The sequence below is a fragment of the Lepus europaeus genome, chromosome 20 (assembly GCF_033115175.1).
Source record: "Lepus europaeus isolate LE1 chromosome 20, mLepTim1.pri, whole genome shotgun sequence".
Taxonomy (NCBI): domain Eukaryota; kingdom Metazoa; phylum Chordata; class Mammalia; order Lagomorpha; family Leporidae; genus Lepus; species Lepus europaeus.
Window position 1 is genome coordinate 27,285,234 of NC_084846.1, and position 16,812 is coordinate 27,302,045.

Here is a 16,812-nt window from a genome sequence, read left to right on the forward strand (position 1 = left end):
AAATTTTAATCCCATTTTTTCACAAGCTTTTTGATGTGCCTGTGTGTTTCCATTGCTCACTTATTCAGCTGCATTTGAAAACCATTTTGCATCAATTGTGAACCACATGCTCCTTTTCCTGTCTTTCATACGTGTTTGCGTGTTTGCAAGGCTATAAAAGGAGCTCTATGGAGCTGTGAGAGTCTGAAGGGTGGGAAATGGGTCACTTGTGCTCCTGGGCTTCAGTTTCCTAGGCCACTTATTTCTGTCCTCACTAATACAACTGGGACAGGAGTCGATACCCCAGATTCTACCCTTAACCCCAGCCAGGACTCCCAATGTCCTGGCTGTAGTCTCGTGGACATGCCTTAGAGACGTATCCCTTGCCGTAAAGTGTTTGTGCTGTCCCAATTTCTGCATGTTCTATAACCAGAAATGATTTGGCCGCATAAAACTTACGCTTCATGCAACCTTGTTTTTGCATGTAATGCCTGCCTTGTTACAACAAGAAATAAATATGCAGTGTGTGGTAGGCACTTGGTGTGAGGTGATACGACACAGAAACCATCAGTTACCAACACATGGGCAGACTGTTCTGCAAGTTTTGTGGCATAAATATACAAAAGGTGCTTTTGACTAAATGTCTCACCTACCACAGGCTCATGTTGCTGCTTGCACACAGTCTGACCCGGTAGATACATTACCTTTGTATGTATCCCGTGATTCCAGAGGACTGGAGAGACACCTTTGTCTCCTCTTGGGAGAAGCAACCATTTGCTAGCTGGATATCAAAGTGATAGAAAAGGGTACGCAATTGTGACACCGCCACCTGCACGGGGTGAGAGAAGCAGTAAAGGAACCGCTGGCAGCAGCCAGCAGTGAGCCTGGAGGACTGAAGGGTTATTTGGCGGAGAATGTGAAAACCAGGTCCTAGGACACGAAGTCCCCTTAACAGGAGCAAACGTGGACTCACAAACTTGGAAGCCTGCACATCTACAAGTGGATGTGTAGCGTGTACCCATCAAGTTTACACAGAGCGTGTCTTTGCCAAGAGCCAGTGAGTCATAGGCACATGGGTTGTAAGAGGTTGGACTCCGGAGAGCAGATCAGGCAGTGGTGCTTAGTGCCATCACATGATCCGCCCCGGGGCGCTGTGCTCACCCAGGATAAAGCGTGGGGTGCAGCAGAGCCCACGGCAACACTGCGGCTCCCCGTGCAGGCTTCAGCCTCGCCTGCCTGTGTCTGTGGGAGTCCAGCATGGAACCTTTCTACTATTTCCTGGGATTTCTGCTTCTGGCTGCAAGACCGCCACGCAGTGCTGCCACACGTGAGTGACTTCCCGGGGTTCTGTGCTTAACCCGTTCTCTGGCTGTTGGCTGAAGCAACGGCTAGCAGTGTCCTCTGAGCTGAGCTGGACTGAGGCTGGGGAGCATCTACGCCCCTGTCCTCTTCTGGGGGCCCACCAGAATGCTGGAACTGTAGCAAAATGCTGCCAGCCCTTTCTTTGCCATCTTTGAAAAGTAAAGACCAGGTAGCCTTGCTCGGTGGGACTCTTTTACCATTGCAATTGCCACCCACCCACTCTTCATTTTTTTAATTCCCAGAGACAGAGAACTTCCCAAATGCCAGCAAGAGTCAGGACTGGGCAGGGCCAAAGCCAGGAGCCAGGAACTCATTCCAAGTGTCCCACATTGAGCGGCAGGGACCCAACTACTTGAACCACCACCTGCTGCCTCCCCACTGCACATTAGCAGGGAGCTAGGGTGAGGAGTTGGAGCAGGGGAATAAGTCTAGGCACTCCGTTGTGGGATAAGGGGGTCCCAAGTGGCATCTCTTTTATTTTTTAGATTTATTTTATTTATTTGAAAGAGTTAGAGAGAGAGAGGTCTTGCATCTGCTGGTTCGTCAGAAGTGGAGCAGCCGGGATTCGAACCGGCGACTATATGGGATGCCAGCGCTGCAGGCCAGGGCTTTAACCTGTGGCACCACTGCGCCACAGCGCCGCTCCCCACCCCTACCCCACCCCGCAGTGGTATCCTAACCATTAAGGCCAAATGCCAGTCTACCCCATTTCTTTTCCCACCCTTGACAAAGAGGGAGCCAGTCCTTGGCCAGGGAACAAAGCATCTCCACCGATTCCAACAGGGTGGGGACTTCAGATGACAGGCTGCCAGGTGGGGGGTGGGCTCGCTACTAACCCCAACTTAGAAGATGTCGCCGACCTTGCGGGGGCTCTCCTAGACATGCTACTTCCGGCCCCTTGAGTGCCCATCCCCGGGGGTGCGAACCAGTGGGTCGGGGAAGGTACCTTGTCCGGGGCCGGGGCGGGTGGTCAGTTCTGCAGGCGGGGTGTGGGCGCAGGTGGGGAAGGGGCTAGCAGGGAATGTCCTGGGAAAGTCAATTCCCTGGATCAAAAGTCCGGGGGTCCTGACTGCAGGCAGCTCCGTGGAGGGAGCTGGGCACAGGGGCGGAGCGTGGTCCTCGCATCGTGGGCGGAACAGGGGTCCGGGACAGGCGGACTGCGCCGCCGCGTCCTTGGGCGGTCTCGACACAGTCAGATCCCGGCTGGCGTGTTGGGGCGCGATGAGGCGGGAGAGGCCTGGACCCGGATCCCGGCAAGGCGCGGCCCGCGGCGCCAAGGCGGCAGATCTGGGCCGCGCCCCAGCCGGGAGTTTCTGAGCGCGCGCCCGCCGGCCGGCCGGAGGTCGCTTCCTTCATTGGGTTTGCGTTTCCCCATTTGCAAAACTGGGTGAAAAGACTCTCGCGAGGTCAGCTTAGAAAAAGCTGCGGGGCGTGGAGTTGTTCTTAGGGAGTCGGCCCTGCCCCCCTCCCCAGTGGCGCAGTCCCAGGGACTGACCCCCTGGAGCCAATCGGTGATGGGCAGGGCAGGGCAGGGCAGGGCCGGCCTCTGCCATCAGGGCCACTCCATCAAGCCGGCTGGCCTTAGGCTGCGACCGGCCTGCAGTGGGGAGGGGAGTCTGTAAGGTGGAGCAGCCACACCTGGGCACGCCAGGGTTGCTTTGTCCCAGACCAGCTAGTCTAGGGGTGTGGGGAACACCAGAGATTCCCTATCACTTGCAACTCCCAGGGGGCGGCTTGCAGAGGAGTTCCCAAGTGGCCCTGGCACCACCAGCTCCCTGCTGGAGGGAATATGGAGGAAACTCAGGGTGGAGAGGATGGCCCAGGAGGAAGGGTGTGACTGGCTAGTTACCTCTCTCCCCACCCTGTACTCCCCTTTTTTAAAAATTTATTTGCTTATTTGAAAGTCAGAGTTACAAAGAGAGAGAGAGGGAGAGAGAGAAATATTCCATCCACTGATGATTCACTCCCCAAGTGGCCAGAGCTGGACCGATCCAAAGTCAGGAGCCGGGATCTTCTTCCAGGTCTCCCATGTGGGTGGCAGAGACCCAAGCACTTGGGCCATCTTCTATTGCTTTCCCAGGTGCACTAGCAGAGAGCTGGACTGGAAGTGGAGCAGCTGGGACTCGAACAAGTGTCCATTTGGGATGCTGGTGCCACAGAAGGCCACTTAATCCTCTGAGCTACAGCGCTGGCCCCGTCTGCTTACTCTCAGGCTTATTTTTCAATTGTGTTTTATATTTTAAGGTCATTGCAGATTCACATGCAGTTGTAAGAAATAGCAGAGATCCCAGCTTCCCCACCATAACATCCCATGACGCACAGTATCAGAGCCCAGATGTTGACCTTGAGACTTCAAAATACGCAGCAGACCCCCAGCAAGGATCCACAACATCCCTTCTTGGCAAAACTCACACCCCTTCCCCTGTCCAAGCCCCAACCGAGCCCCGGCAGCCACCAGTCCCTTCCCCATGTTTCCAGTTCTGTCATTTACAGAACACTGTATAAATGCAATCACACAGTATATTGCATTTTAAGATTGGCTTTTTTTCTCATTACAAACCACTGGAGATTTATGGAAGTCATTGCATCAGTAGTTTGTTCCTTTTTATCACTGGGTAGGCTTTCCTTGTATGAACATACCACTGTTTGGTTAACCATTCACCCACTGAAGGACCTGTGGGTTTATTCCAGCTTAAGCTGTTTTGGATACAGTTGCCAGGAATATTCACATAAAAATTTTTGTGTGAATAAAAGTTCCGTGTCCCCAGGATGCATGGCCAACAGTATAATTGCTTGGTTCTATGGAGGTTGCATGTTGAGTTGGTTTTTTGTGTGTTTTTTTGTTTGTTTGTTTGTTTGACAGGCAGAGTGGATAGTGAGAGAGAGACAGAGAGAAAGGTCTTCCTTTGCCGTTGGTTCACCCTCCAATGGCCACTACAGCCAGCGCATAGTGCTGATCCGAAGCCAGGAGCCAGGCGCTTCTCCTGGTCTCCCATGCGGGTGCAGAGCCCAAGGACTTGGGCCATCCTCCACTGACTTCCCGGGCCATAGCAGAGAGCTGGCCTGGAAGAGGGGCAACCGGGATAGAATCCAGCGCCTCAACCAGGACTAGAACCCGGTTGCCGGCGCCACAAGGTGGAGGATTAGCTTGTTAAGCCACGGCGCCAACCAAGTTTTTTTTTTTTTTTTTTTTTTTAAAGATTTATTTATGTATTTGAAAGGCAGAGTTACAGAGAGGGAGAAGGACAGGGAGAGAGGCAGGGAGGGAGAGACAGAGACAGAGAGAGATATCTTCTCTCTGCTACTCACTCCTCAAATAGGCACAGTGGCAACAGCCGGGACTGAGCCAGGCCAAAGCCAAGAGCCAGGAGCTTCATCCAGGTCTCCTCTACAAGGGTATAGGGACCCAAGGACTTGGACCATCTTCCACTGTTTTCCTAGGTCATTAGCAGGGAGTTGGATCAGAAGTGGAACAGCCAGGACTCAAACCGGCGCCCATATGGAATGCTGGCACTGCAGGTGACAGCTTTGTGTGCTATGCCACAGCGCCAGCCCCTCATGTTTAGTTTTACATGAAATCGCCAGAGTGGCTGCAACATTTCACTCCCTCCAGCAAGCGTTGATGATTCAGTTTCCCTGCATCTCGGCCTGCATTTGGTGTTGTCACTGCTGTTCACTGCAGCCGTAGTGATGGGTCCACAGTGATAACTTCATGGACCTTGAATGTGCGTTTCCCTGCACATGATGTTCAGCATCTTCTCATGGGTTTGTTTGCCATCTGTACATCTTCTTTGGGGATGTACCTGTTCATATCTGTTACCCATTTTCTAATTGAGTTGCTATTTTTTAATGTTGAGTTTTGAAAATTCTTTGTATATTCTAAATATTGGTTCTTTGTTGGAAATGTGGTTTGCAATTTCTCCCAGTCTATAGTTGGCCTTTTCATCCTCTTCACATGGTATTTCTCAGAGCAGAACTTTTTAAATTTTAGGGAGGTGTGTGTGGCACAGTGGTTAAGATGTCATTTGGGATGTCTGCATTCCATATTGGAGTACTTGGTTTTGAGTCCCACCTCTACTCCTGATTCCAGTTTCTAGCTAATGTGTGCTCTGTGAGGTAATGGCCCAAGTACTGGGTTCCTATCACCCATGTGGGAGACTGAATTAAGTTCCTGGATCCTGGCCCCAGCCTGACTCAGCCCCAGCTGTTGCAGGCATTTGGAGAGCGAACCGGTGAATGGGAGATTCTCTCTCTCTCTCCTCTCCCCTCTTCTCTCTCTCTCTCTCTCTGTGTGTGTGTGTGTGTGTGTGTGTCTGCCTTCCAAAATAAACACATTTTCAAAAGCTTTTCATTTCAATAAGGTCCAACTTTCACTTTTTTGTTTTATGAATCAGACATCTGGTGTCAAGTCTAAGAATTTTTGCCCAGCCCTCAAACCCGAAGGCATCACCTGTGCCTTTTCTTTCTATTTCTTTTCCCACATGTGCTGCTTCTTTCTGTACAGCCCATTTGTGGAAAAGCCTGTCCTTCCACCGTTGGACAGCTTTTGCGTCTTCTCAAAAAGCCAGGAGGGCAGGCTTTTGCATGTTTCTTTCTGGGCTCTCTGCTCTGTCCCATGGACCGGGGGTCACTCTCCTTTAAATCTGTGTTTCTCTTTGACCTGTGACATTTGAAATCCAAGGATCATATTTCTGGAAACACTAGCTTTCAGGATCCGAGAAGCAGAAAGATTCCTTGGTACGGTGGGAAGAACTAGTCCTGGGAGTAAAGGCTGTGAATCTCCTCTTCCCCTCAGTTAAAGAAGAGCCTGGTAGATCACACCACCTGGGTGGATCACACCACCTGGTAGATCACACCACCTGGTAGGTCATACCACTTTGGTGGATCACACCACCTGGGTAGGTCACACCACCTGGTAGATCACACCACCTGGATAGGTCACATCACCTGGTTGGATCACATCACCTGGGTAGGTCACACCACCTGGGTAGATCACACCACCTGGGTAGATCACATCACCTGGGTGCATCACACCACCTGGGTGGATCACACCACCTGGGTAGGTCACACCACCTGGTAGATAACATCACTTCCACCCGTAAGTGAACGAGTTTGAACTAAATATCTTCGTTCTTTCCACATGACTCAATTCGAGTGAATTTCCAGTTACAAACGTTTATTGATAAACATGAGTTTCCTGTCCTCAGGATTTGTTTCCAAATAAGAACTATCTCACAGAATCACAGGACACTTGGGGTTTTGTGATCCGAAGACCCACGTCTCTAGCCTTTGCGGTCATCTGGGGAGTGAACCAGTGGATGGAAGACCTCTCTCTGTCTCTGTCTCTGTCTCTCTCTCTCTCTGGCTCTACCTCGTTCTGTAACTCTGTCTTTCAAATAAATAAAATAAATCTTTTCAAAAAAATTTTTCTTGGGACCAGCGCCGTGGGATAGCAGGTTAAGCCTCCACCTGCAATGCCAGCATCCTAAATGATGCCAGTTGGAGTCCTGGCTGCTCTGCTTTCAATCCAGCTCTCTGCTATGGCCTGGGAAAGCAGTGGAAGATGGCCCAAGTCCTTGGACCCCTGCACCCATGTGGGAGACCTGGAAGAAGCTCCTGGCTTTGGCCTAGCACAACACTGGCCATTGCAGCCATTTGGGGAGTGAACCAGCATATGGACAATATCTGTCTCTGTCTCTCTAACTATGCCTTTCAAATATATAAATAAATCTTTAAGAAAAAAAACAAAACACCCTGTGGCAGGCATTATGGCACAGCGGGTTAAGCTATTGCTTGGGACACCTACATCCCATACCAGAATGTCAGCTCCTTCACTTCCGATCCAACTTCCTGCTAATGCTCCTAGGAAGGTGGTGAATGATGGCCCAAGTGCTTGAGTTCCTGCCACCCACATGGGAGACTCAGACGGAGTTCCTGGCTCCTGGCTTCATTCAGCCTGGCCATCCTGGTTATTGTGGGCATTTTGGGAGTGAACCAACCAATGCAAGATTTCTCTCTCTCTCTCTCTCTCTCTCTCTGCCCCCATCACTACCTCTCCCTCTGTCTCCCTCTGTCACTATGCCTTTCACATCAATAAATAAAATAATTTTTAAAAAATAATTAAAACACTCTCTATTCACTTGGCATATTGGATATATTACGTATGTGCTTTCCAACCCTATGAAATGAAGTTTCTTTAACTATGGTTAGACAAGTACCAAATGAGAAACCAAATGGACAAAATAATGTGTTCGCCAACTATTGATACAGGATTCCGTGATGTGCTGGACAATGAAAACCCGCGTGGTTCCACGAGGGAGCACCCCCAACTCGATGGCTGGTCCCCAGATGAAAACAACTGGAACGAAAAACTCTACCCAGTGTGGAAGAGGGGAGATGTGAGGTGGGGAAGTTCCTGGAAAGGTGAGTTGAAAGGCGCAACCCAAACAACTCTCCCTCTGTGGACTCTCCAACCCTCTAGACCGAGTGCTCAGGTGGTTGCTATGGAGATCCGTGCAGTCATCACCAAGCGGTGGCCCCTGGATTTGGCAATCTTTCCTTTACCCCAACACTATCACTTTCAAAGCCACAAAATGCTGTTTGATCTCCTTAGAAAGGGACAAGTTAGTAGCTCTTAGGATATTTTGGAGGACAAGCAGGTGTAGCCTTCAACCGAGTTCACTAAGGTAGGAGCGGTCACCTTCCGAAGACCTGTGACCTCGGAGAGGTTTTTGGCCATCTCAAAGCTGTGCTTTATCGGAAAACGAGTGTCTTCCCATTCTGATTGAAGAATGGGTCTTCCAGCCATTGGTCTGGGGACTCAAGCTTCCTCCTCACTCTGACTCAGAAGAATTTCTCATTATCTTAACTAGCTGTTCTTTTTGCAGTTAGAGAATTCCTTCTGTGGTTAGACAGTTCTTTGGGTTTTTTAAAATTTCATCTTCTAGAATGTTCTGGAAGCTGAAGTTAGGAATCCAGAAAATCAATTCCACGCGGATCCTGTGGTCTCACTCAGGGGTCTGTGGGGGAAAGCAAACAAAGATGCCGGCTCACCGAGCCCCTCTTTTCGATGCCCTTAGGAGGCTGTGTGCAGGCAGTCCTGACCAGCGACTCACCGGCGCTGGTGGGCTCCACGCTGACGTTTGTGGTGGACTTGGTGTTCTCCAGATGCCAAAAGGAAGACGCCAGCAGCATCAACGGTGAGAACACAGCGGGGGGCTCGCTGGTCCTTCTGCCAGCCCGAGGCGCTGCTGTCACACCAAGCCAGGACAGGGAGGGGGCCCCTGCCCAGCCCCCGGGCCAACATCAACCCCAGAAGCCACACTGCCACACCCAGCTGGAGCCCAGTGATCGGGCAGAGAGAATTCCTGGTTGATGCCCAGCTTCTGGTGCTATTACTTGGAACTGTTTGGGTTCTCAAAGAATCCCCAGTTGGGCAGATGTTTGTGGTCAGTTTGATCTCTGCTGACAGCATTTTTTTTTTTTTTAAGTAAATGCTACATGACTACCACAAACACTAAAGTGTGTATGTTTGGGTTCTGCTTTGCTTGTGGTGGTTACAGACAAAAGCTCTTTGTGTGGGTTAAAGTTGAGCACAGATACATCTATGGAAACTACATGGGGTCCGGCGCCACGGCTCAATAGGCTAATCCTCTGCCTGCGGCGCTGGCACACCGGGTTCTAGTCCCAATCGGGGTGTTGGATTCTGTCCCGGTTGCCCCTCTTCCAGGCCAGCTCTCTGCTGTGGCCCGGGAAGGCAGTGGAAGATGGCCCAGGTGCTTGGGCCCTGCACCCGCATGGGAGACCAGGAGAAGCACCTGGCTCCTGGTTTCAGATCAGCATGGTGCGCCGGCCGCAGCGGCCATTGGAGGGTGAACCAATGGCAAAGGGAGGACCTTTCTCTCTGTCTCTCTCTCACTGTCCACTCTGCCTGTCCAAAAAAAAAAAAAAAAAAAAAAAAAAACCTACATGGTTAGAATTGTCCATCCTCAAAAACCAGAGGCTGTTCCATTGATGATGGGGCCATTTAATCTTTTCATTATTTAGAGCTGATTTTGTTATTTAGGAGTTTTATTAAACCTCCGATGTGCTCATTCCTTATTAAATTTTTTCCTTCCTTGAGGAAAATGTTAAATTCTTCTATGGAAAGAGTTCAATATTTAGCAAATGTTAAGTGTTCAATATTTTTGTAGCACTTTTTTCTATTTTTTTAAAAATTTTTATAAAGCTCTCAAGTGACAATCCAGTCCTCTGAGTTCTTCTAATAAAATTTGTATTACATTCTAATAAAAGATTTTATAAAATATCTATTACCACTTAAAGGAAATAGGGATCATTGAGGAAATGACTGATTGTAGATCTAGGACAAGCAGGTCCCCGGTGAGCCTGAGACACCTCACAGTACCAGCAAACAAGGACAAGCTCAAAGCCACGCCACGGGGCCAGGGGCCAGCTTGAAGGAGCTGCTGTTGGCCGCATTGAGGACAGCTTAATACTCAAAAGGATTAGCATCTATAGCACACTGATAGGTAAAAAGGCTCCCACACATGTGAGTGACATGAAGAAATCAAAGAAGATGGGGGAACTATTCCGGCAGGCCCGGATGGAGTTCCTGGCTCCAGGCTTCAACCTGGCCCAGCCCCAGCTGTTGTGGGCATTTGGGGAGTGAAGCTGCCAGTGGGAGCACTCTCTGTGTTCTGTCTCTCACAGAAAAAGAATTTTTTTAAAAAAGATTTCTTTATTTGAAAGGCAGAGTTACATAGAGGCGGGGGGGGGGGGGTCTTCCATCCACTGGTTCACTCCCCAGATGGCCACAACAGCTGGAGCTGCGCCACTAATCCAAAGTCAGGAGCCAGGAGCTTCCTCCAGGTCTCCCACATGGGTGCAGGGGTCCAAGGACTTGGGCCATCTTCTACTGCTATCCCAGGCCATAGCAGACAGCTGGATTGGAAGTGGAGCAGCTGGGACTCAAACCGGCATCCATAAAGGATGCCGACATTGCAAGTGGCAGCTTTACCTGCTACACCACAGTGCAGGCCCCAGAAATATATATATATATATATATATATATATATATATACACACACACACACACATATATATGTGTATATATATATATATTTTAATGTAAAAGGAAACATAAGTGCACTAAGTGAAATCTCTGGGTGGAGTTTTCCTGAGTCATTGCTTCCTATCAAACTTTTGTTGGACTGTAACACGTATGTAGAGGAGTATACTGCGGGCTGCATTCTGACTGTTGGGGTTTTAGTCACCTAACAGCTTTGAAACAGGTGGTGAGGAGCATGAACAAGTGTTTAGCTGAGTGATGAGCCCAAGCGAGCCGAGCCGCAGTGACACCCGGGCTTTTCTCTCTCTCTTTAGACACTGGACCACCTGCTGACCCCTACATGTACAACTGGACAGCCTGGGCGGAGGACGGTGACTGGGGAAACGACAGTGGCCAAAGCCACCACAACGTGTTCCCCGATGGGAAGCCCTTCCCCCACCCCCATCCTCACCCCCATCCCCATCCCCATCCCCACCCCCACCCCCACCCTCACCCCCACCCCCACCCCCACCCCCACCCCCACAGGTGGAAGAAATGGAATTTCGTCTACGTCTTTCACACGCTAGGTGGGCCTTCTTCACCTGCCTCTACAGTGTTACCCTTCCCTTTGCTTATTCTGTACCTGGGAATTTCAATCCTGAGCGTTTGAAAGAGTGACCCTATTATCTATCTTTCTCTAACTTGGGTGGGGAGAAGGAGAGAAAAATAAAATCCTGGGGTCAGCGTTCGGCACAGCAGTTGACACTCTGCTTGGGACACCCATAGTAGAGTACCCTGGGTTCAAGTCCCGGCTCCACTCCTGATTCCAACTTCCTGCTAATGCACACCCTCAGAGGAAGCAGTGATGGCGGCCCTGCCACCCACGTAGGAGACCTGGATCGAGTCCTTGGCTCCTGGCTTTGGCCTGGCCCAGCCCTGGCTGTTGTGGACATTTGGGGAGTGAACCGGTGGATGGCAGATCTGTCTCTGCCTGTCTTTCTGTCTCTGTGTCTGTCTTTCTCTGTGTCTCTCCGACTTTTAAATAAATAAAATTAATTAAAATTTTAAAGATTTATTTATTTGGTTGGTGCCGCGGCTCACTAGGCTAATCCTCCGCCTAGCGGCGCCAGCACACCGGGTTCTAGTCCCGGTCGGGGCGCTGGATTCTGTCCCGGTTGCTCCTCTTCCAGTCCAGCTCTCTGCTGTGGCCCGGGAGTGCAGTGGAGGATGGCCCAAGTGCTTGGGCCCTGCACCCCATGGGAGACCAGGAGAAGCACCTGGCTCCAGGCTTCGAATCAGTGCGGTGTGCTGGCCACAGCGCACTGGCCGCAGTGGCCATTGGAGGGTGAACCAACAGCAAAGGAAGACCTTTCTCTCTGTCTCTCTCTCTCACTGTCCATTCTGCCTGTCAAAAAAAAAAAAAAAAGATTTATTTATTTATTTGAAAGCCAGAATTACAGCAAGGAGAGGCAGAGAAAGAAAGTGGAATCTTCCATCCGCAGGTTCACTCCCAAAGTGGCCACAATGGCTAGAGCCGGGCCGATTCAAAGCCAGGAGCCAGGAGCTTCTTCCAGGTCTCCCATGCGGGTGCAGGGGCCCAAGGACTTGGGCCATCTTCTACTGCCTTCCTAGGCCATAGCAGAGAGCTGGATTGGAAGTGGAGCAGCCAGGACTTGAACCAGTGCCCATATGGGATGCCAGCACTGCAGGCAGCAGCTTTACCTGGTACGCCACAGCACTGGCCCCAAAATTAATTAATTTTTAAAAATCCTGGTTAACTGTGCCAAACCTTCAGAGCACCAAAAAATTAAAATAAGAAAAATAGATTCAGCTTTCTCTTTATTTATTTATTTATTTGAAAGTCAGAGTTATACAGAGAGAGGAGAGGCAAAGAGAGAGAGAGAGAGAGAGATCTTCCATCTGCTGGTTCGCTCCCCAGTTGGCCACAATGGCTGGAGCTGAGCTGATCCAAAGCCAGGAGTCAGGAGCCTCTTCTGGGTCTCCCATGCGGGTGCAGGGGCCCAAGGACTTGGGCCATCTTCTACTGCTTTCCCAGGCCATAGCAGGGAGCTGGATCGGAAGTGGACAGCCAGACACAAACCGGCCCCCATATGGGATGCCAGCACTACAGGCAGTGGCTTTACCCAGTACGCCACAGTGCCAGCCCCCAGCTCTCTTTTTTAAAAAACTACTCAAATGCTTCATCTAAAACAGCGTGAAAAAAAATTAGCGTTGATTTATTCATATGGCACATGGATGAGCATTTGTTGATTTATGTAACTTTTTATGTTCTCAGAAGAATTTCTTTAAAGATTCATTTTTATTTATTTGAAAGTTACAGTGAGAGAGATAAAGAGAAAGTCTCCATCTGCTGGTTCACTCCCCAAATGGCTGCAACAACCAGTACTGGGCCAGGCTGAAGCCAGGAGCTTCTTCCTGGTCTCCCACGTGGATACAGGGACCTAAGGACTTGAGCCATCCTCCACTGCTTTTCCAGGGACATTAGCAGGGAGCTACATGGGAAATGGGAAATGGAGGAGCCAGGACTCCAACCGGTACCCATATGGGATGCCAGCATTGCAGGCGGCGACTTAACAGGCTGTACCATGATGCTGGCCCCATTTTTCACATTTCTTACAAAGAACATGCATCTCTTTAATCCTTAAAAAGTCTTCAGGGCCAGTGTTGTGGCACAGTGGGTTAAGCCACTGCCTGCGGCACCAGCATCCTATATGGACGCCCGTTCAAGACTTGGCTGCTCCACTTCCGATCCAGCTCCCTGCAAATGGCCTGGGGCCCCTGCACCTATGTGAGAGACCTGATAGAAGCTCCTGGCTCCTGGCTTCAGCCAGACACAGCCCCAGCTGTTGCAGCCATTTGGAGAGTGAACCAGCTGTTGGTAATTCCGTCTGTGTGTGTGTGTCTCTCTCTGTAACTCTGCCTTTCAAGAAAGAAAGAGAGGAAGGGAGGAAGGGAGGAAGGAACCACCATGATTAACAGTACAGATACTTGCTGCTAACATGTGTTCTCTATACTAACATTTTAAAAAATTTTTTATTTATCTATTTATTTATTATTTATTTATTTTTTGGAGAAGCAGAGTTACAGACAGAGAGAGGGAGAGACAGAGAAAAAGGTCTTCCATCCATTGGTTCACTCCCCAGATGGTCACAACTACTGGAGCTGGGCTGAGCCATGAGCCTCCTCCAGGTCTCCCACGGGGGTGCAGGGGTCCAAGACCTTGGGCCATCTTCCACTGTTTTCCTAGGCCATAGCAGAGAGCTGGATCAGAAGCAGAGCAGCCAAGACTAGAACCAGCAACCATATGGGATGCAGGTGGAAGCTTAGCCTGCTACACCACAGCGCCAGCCCCCAGTCATCCACTTCACTCTATTAACTCTCAGAGCTGGCTTTTTCTCTGTTTTCAGTGCCATCTTGGCCAGGCCAGTGAATTCGCCTCACACCTGATCTCTGAGGAGAGTCTCTCGTGTTCACCAACAGCCCGGCTCTCAGTCTAGTTCAGACTCCGCTACTTTAGCCAGATTTGACATCTCTCTTTAAAAACCGGCGTTCAGTCTGGAGATGTCCCTGCTTCTCCCACAAGACTGCCTTTGCATTTCCATCTTCCGCTGAGGGCCTGGAGATCCCTGATACTCCAGCTCACGCATGCTCTTGTCTCTCGGCGCTGGAACTCACAATTTCCTCGGCTGTAACTAACCCCCTGCGGCACACCTGCCCCTCCACAGCCTGCAGCACAGCTGCCCGGGGCCTCTCAGGTGCCAGGGGCGTGGCAGCCACACCTGCCCGACGCCATCCACCCCTCACCAGTGTGGCCTCTCAGCCTCCCCACCTCACAGACGTCTTACTGTGTACCCCCCAGTCGGGGACAGGCCCTGCCAGCCTCCGCCGTCAGACTAGGTAAGGCCTCGGGCCCTGCAGGAGAAGGAGTACTTTCGCCAGGCCAGCCCGGGGCACAGAGAGCACAGGAGGGCTGGGCCAAGAGAAGGCACGAGTCCAAGGTGGCCTAGAAACTGTTTATGGAGCCTCGTCCCTCCCTTTAGTTTCTGTCATCGGCCATGAACCTCTCATCACTCACTGTATTCTCACGTACAAAGACTTCTAGAAAGTGGAGGATTCAAGACCCCTTTTTAAAAAGCTGCATAATGGTATAGCTGAAACAGCATTATTACAAAAATAAGGTAGATTTTGGGGTGTGTAATCTTTTTTAGCTCCCAAGGACACCTCACTGCTACATTCAATGTGTTTTCTTTGGAGCGGGTGTTGTGGTTCAGTGGCTTAAGCTGCCTCTTGCAATGTCAGCATCCCAGTGAGTGTCAGTTCAAGTCTCAGCTGCTCCAGTTCCTGACCAGCTCCTTGCAAATGAGCCTGGGAAAAGCCGCAGCAGATGACCCAAGGGCTTGGGCCCCTGGACCCACGGGGGAGACCTGGATGGCATTCCTGGCTCCTGGCTCCTGGCTTTGGCCTGGCCCAGCCCCGGCTCCCCCAGCTCTCCCCAAGGAGCCATTGAGGTCATTTGGGGAGTGAACCAGTGGATGGAAGATTTCTCTCTCTCTCTCTCTCTCTAATTCTCCTACTTTCTCTGCCACTCTGCCTTTTATATAAATAAATCAGTACATTAAAAAAAATTATTTTCTACAGGGAAAATTGTGTGCTTCAGTGTCAAATCACTTGGTTTGTAGAAAGCATTTCTCTGTAAGCTACAGGCCAGCTGTATTAGCCTACTAAACCCCTTTCCATCGTAACCACCACCAGCTCCAGCAGTCCTACTTCATCCCTGGTGTCACTATCTGTGCTGTAAGTTACCAGCCATCAACCGCAGCCTGAAAGTGTTCATCTTGCCCCTTTCAAGAGAGAGCACAAGGGGTGGAATAATAGAATTAAAAGATAAGCTCATTTTGGTACAAAACCTTTTGCCATCCATGCACAGTTTTTGCATAATGCACATTTTCCATGAAACTTTAAAGACCCCTTTGTGTGTTGTTATTTTTTTTCTGTTATTGTTGATTGATGTTAATGTCTCCCTGTGCCTCGTGTATGAATTAGATTTTGTCGTGGGTATGTCCGTCTAAGAAAAACTACAGCACACACACACACACACACAGAGGGTTTGGTGCCACCCACAGTTCCAGGCAGCTACTGGGGGTCTTGGAAGGCAGCCTGCTCTGACCAGGGACGATGGTGCTTGTGGTTTTGGTTTGCAGGAAAGGGGGCAGCACCTCTCCTTCTGCAGCAGCCCATACGCCGCCCCCCTCAGCCTGTACTGATCGCCTCCTGTACTCAGTAACTGAAACCTTGCACTCTCTCCAAGGTCATTATTTCTACAAGCTGGGACGGTGTTCAGCGAGGGTTTCTCTAGACACAACCAACGTGACCCTTGGCCCTCAGCTCATGGAGGTGACCGTGTACAGAAGACACGGCCGGGCGTTCATGCCCATCGCGCAGGTGAAAGATGTGTACGTGGTAACAGGTGAGTGTCCCGGCCGCTGTTACCCGCGGATGAGCCACTTAGTTCCTTGGTGTCAGCGGGTTGGGAGTTAGCACCAAGTGTTCTGGCCTGGGCCTGGGTTACCATTCATCTGGGCCCTGACCCAAGCTTAAATATTCAGCTGTGTTCTATCCATCTGTTTTTCAGAATAGCTTGGGAAAACTTACCTATGGAAAGGAAAAAAGGAAAATAAAACAACCCCGAATTCTCCCTAACTTTGATTTTTGTCACCTAAGAGCACCTTCAAAATTCTCTACTTAGAACTGAACCATGAGGGATTCTCTTTCTGTCTTCTGGGGGAACTTAGATCAGATTCCCGTGTTCGTGACGATGACCCAGAAGAGTGATCGGAATTCGTCGGACGAGACCTTCCTCAGAAACGTGCCCATCGTGTTCGACGTCCTGCTGCACGACCCCAGCCACTTCCTCAACAAGTCCGCCATCAGGTACAAGTGGAGCTTTGGCGACAACACCGGCCTCTTCGTGTCCGACAGTCACACCTTGAACCACACATACGTGCACAATGGAACGTTCAGCCTCAACCTCACCGTGCAGGCGGTGGTGCCTGGACCTTGCCCTCCGCCCACGCCCAGGCCTCCAAAGCCCAGCCCTCCTCCCGGTGAGTGTTTGCACAGGGAGCCTTGAAGCATTGCCTCAACTGCAGACAGAACACCCATGCAGGTCATGTTATTAAATGCCTACCTCAGGCCGGCGCCGCGGCTCACTAGGTTAATCCTCTGCCTGTGGCGCCAGCACACAGGGTTCTAGTCCTGGTTGGGGTGCCGGATTCTGTCCGGGTTGCTCCTCTTCCAGTTCAGCTCTCTGCTGTGGCCCAGGAGTGCAGTGGAGGATGGCCCAAGTGCTTGGGCCCTGCACCCCCTGGGAGACCAGGAGAAGCACCTGGCTCCTGGCTTCAGAT

The 16,812-nt window shown here is 50.6% G+C and overlaps 1 protein-coding gene across 1 annotated transcript in view; it reads left to right on the top strand.

Moving 5' to 3' along the window:
* Window positions 1-1,143: 1,143 nt before the first annotated feature.
* Window positions 1,144-16,812, top strand: part of GPNMB (glycoprotein nmb) — a 30,336-nt gene continuing 14,667 nt past the window's right edge. The window contains exons 1-7 of the mRNA XM_062178332.1: window positions 1,144-1,306; window positions 7,612-7,764; window positions 8,421-8,540; window positions 10,723-10,849; window positions 10,934-10,974; window positions 15,717-15,875; window positions 16,201-16,512. Coding sequence (XP_062034316.1) covers window positions 1,237-1,306; window positions 7,612-7,764; window positions 8,421-8,540; window positions 10,723-10,849; window positions 10,934-10,974; window positions 15,717-15,875; window positions 16,201-16,512 — 982 coding nt within the window. The 5' untranslated portion in view covers window positions 1,144-1,236. The remainder of the gene's footprint in view (window positions 1,307-7,611; window positions 7,765-8,420; window positions 8,541-10,722; window positions 10,850-10,933; window positions 10,975-15,716; window positions 15,876-16,200; window positions 16,513-16,812) is intronic.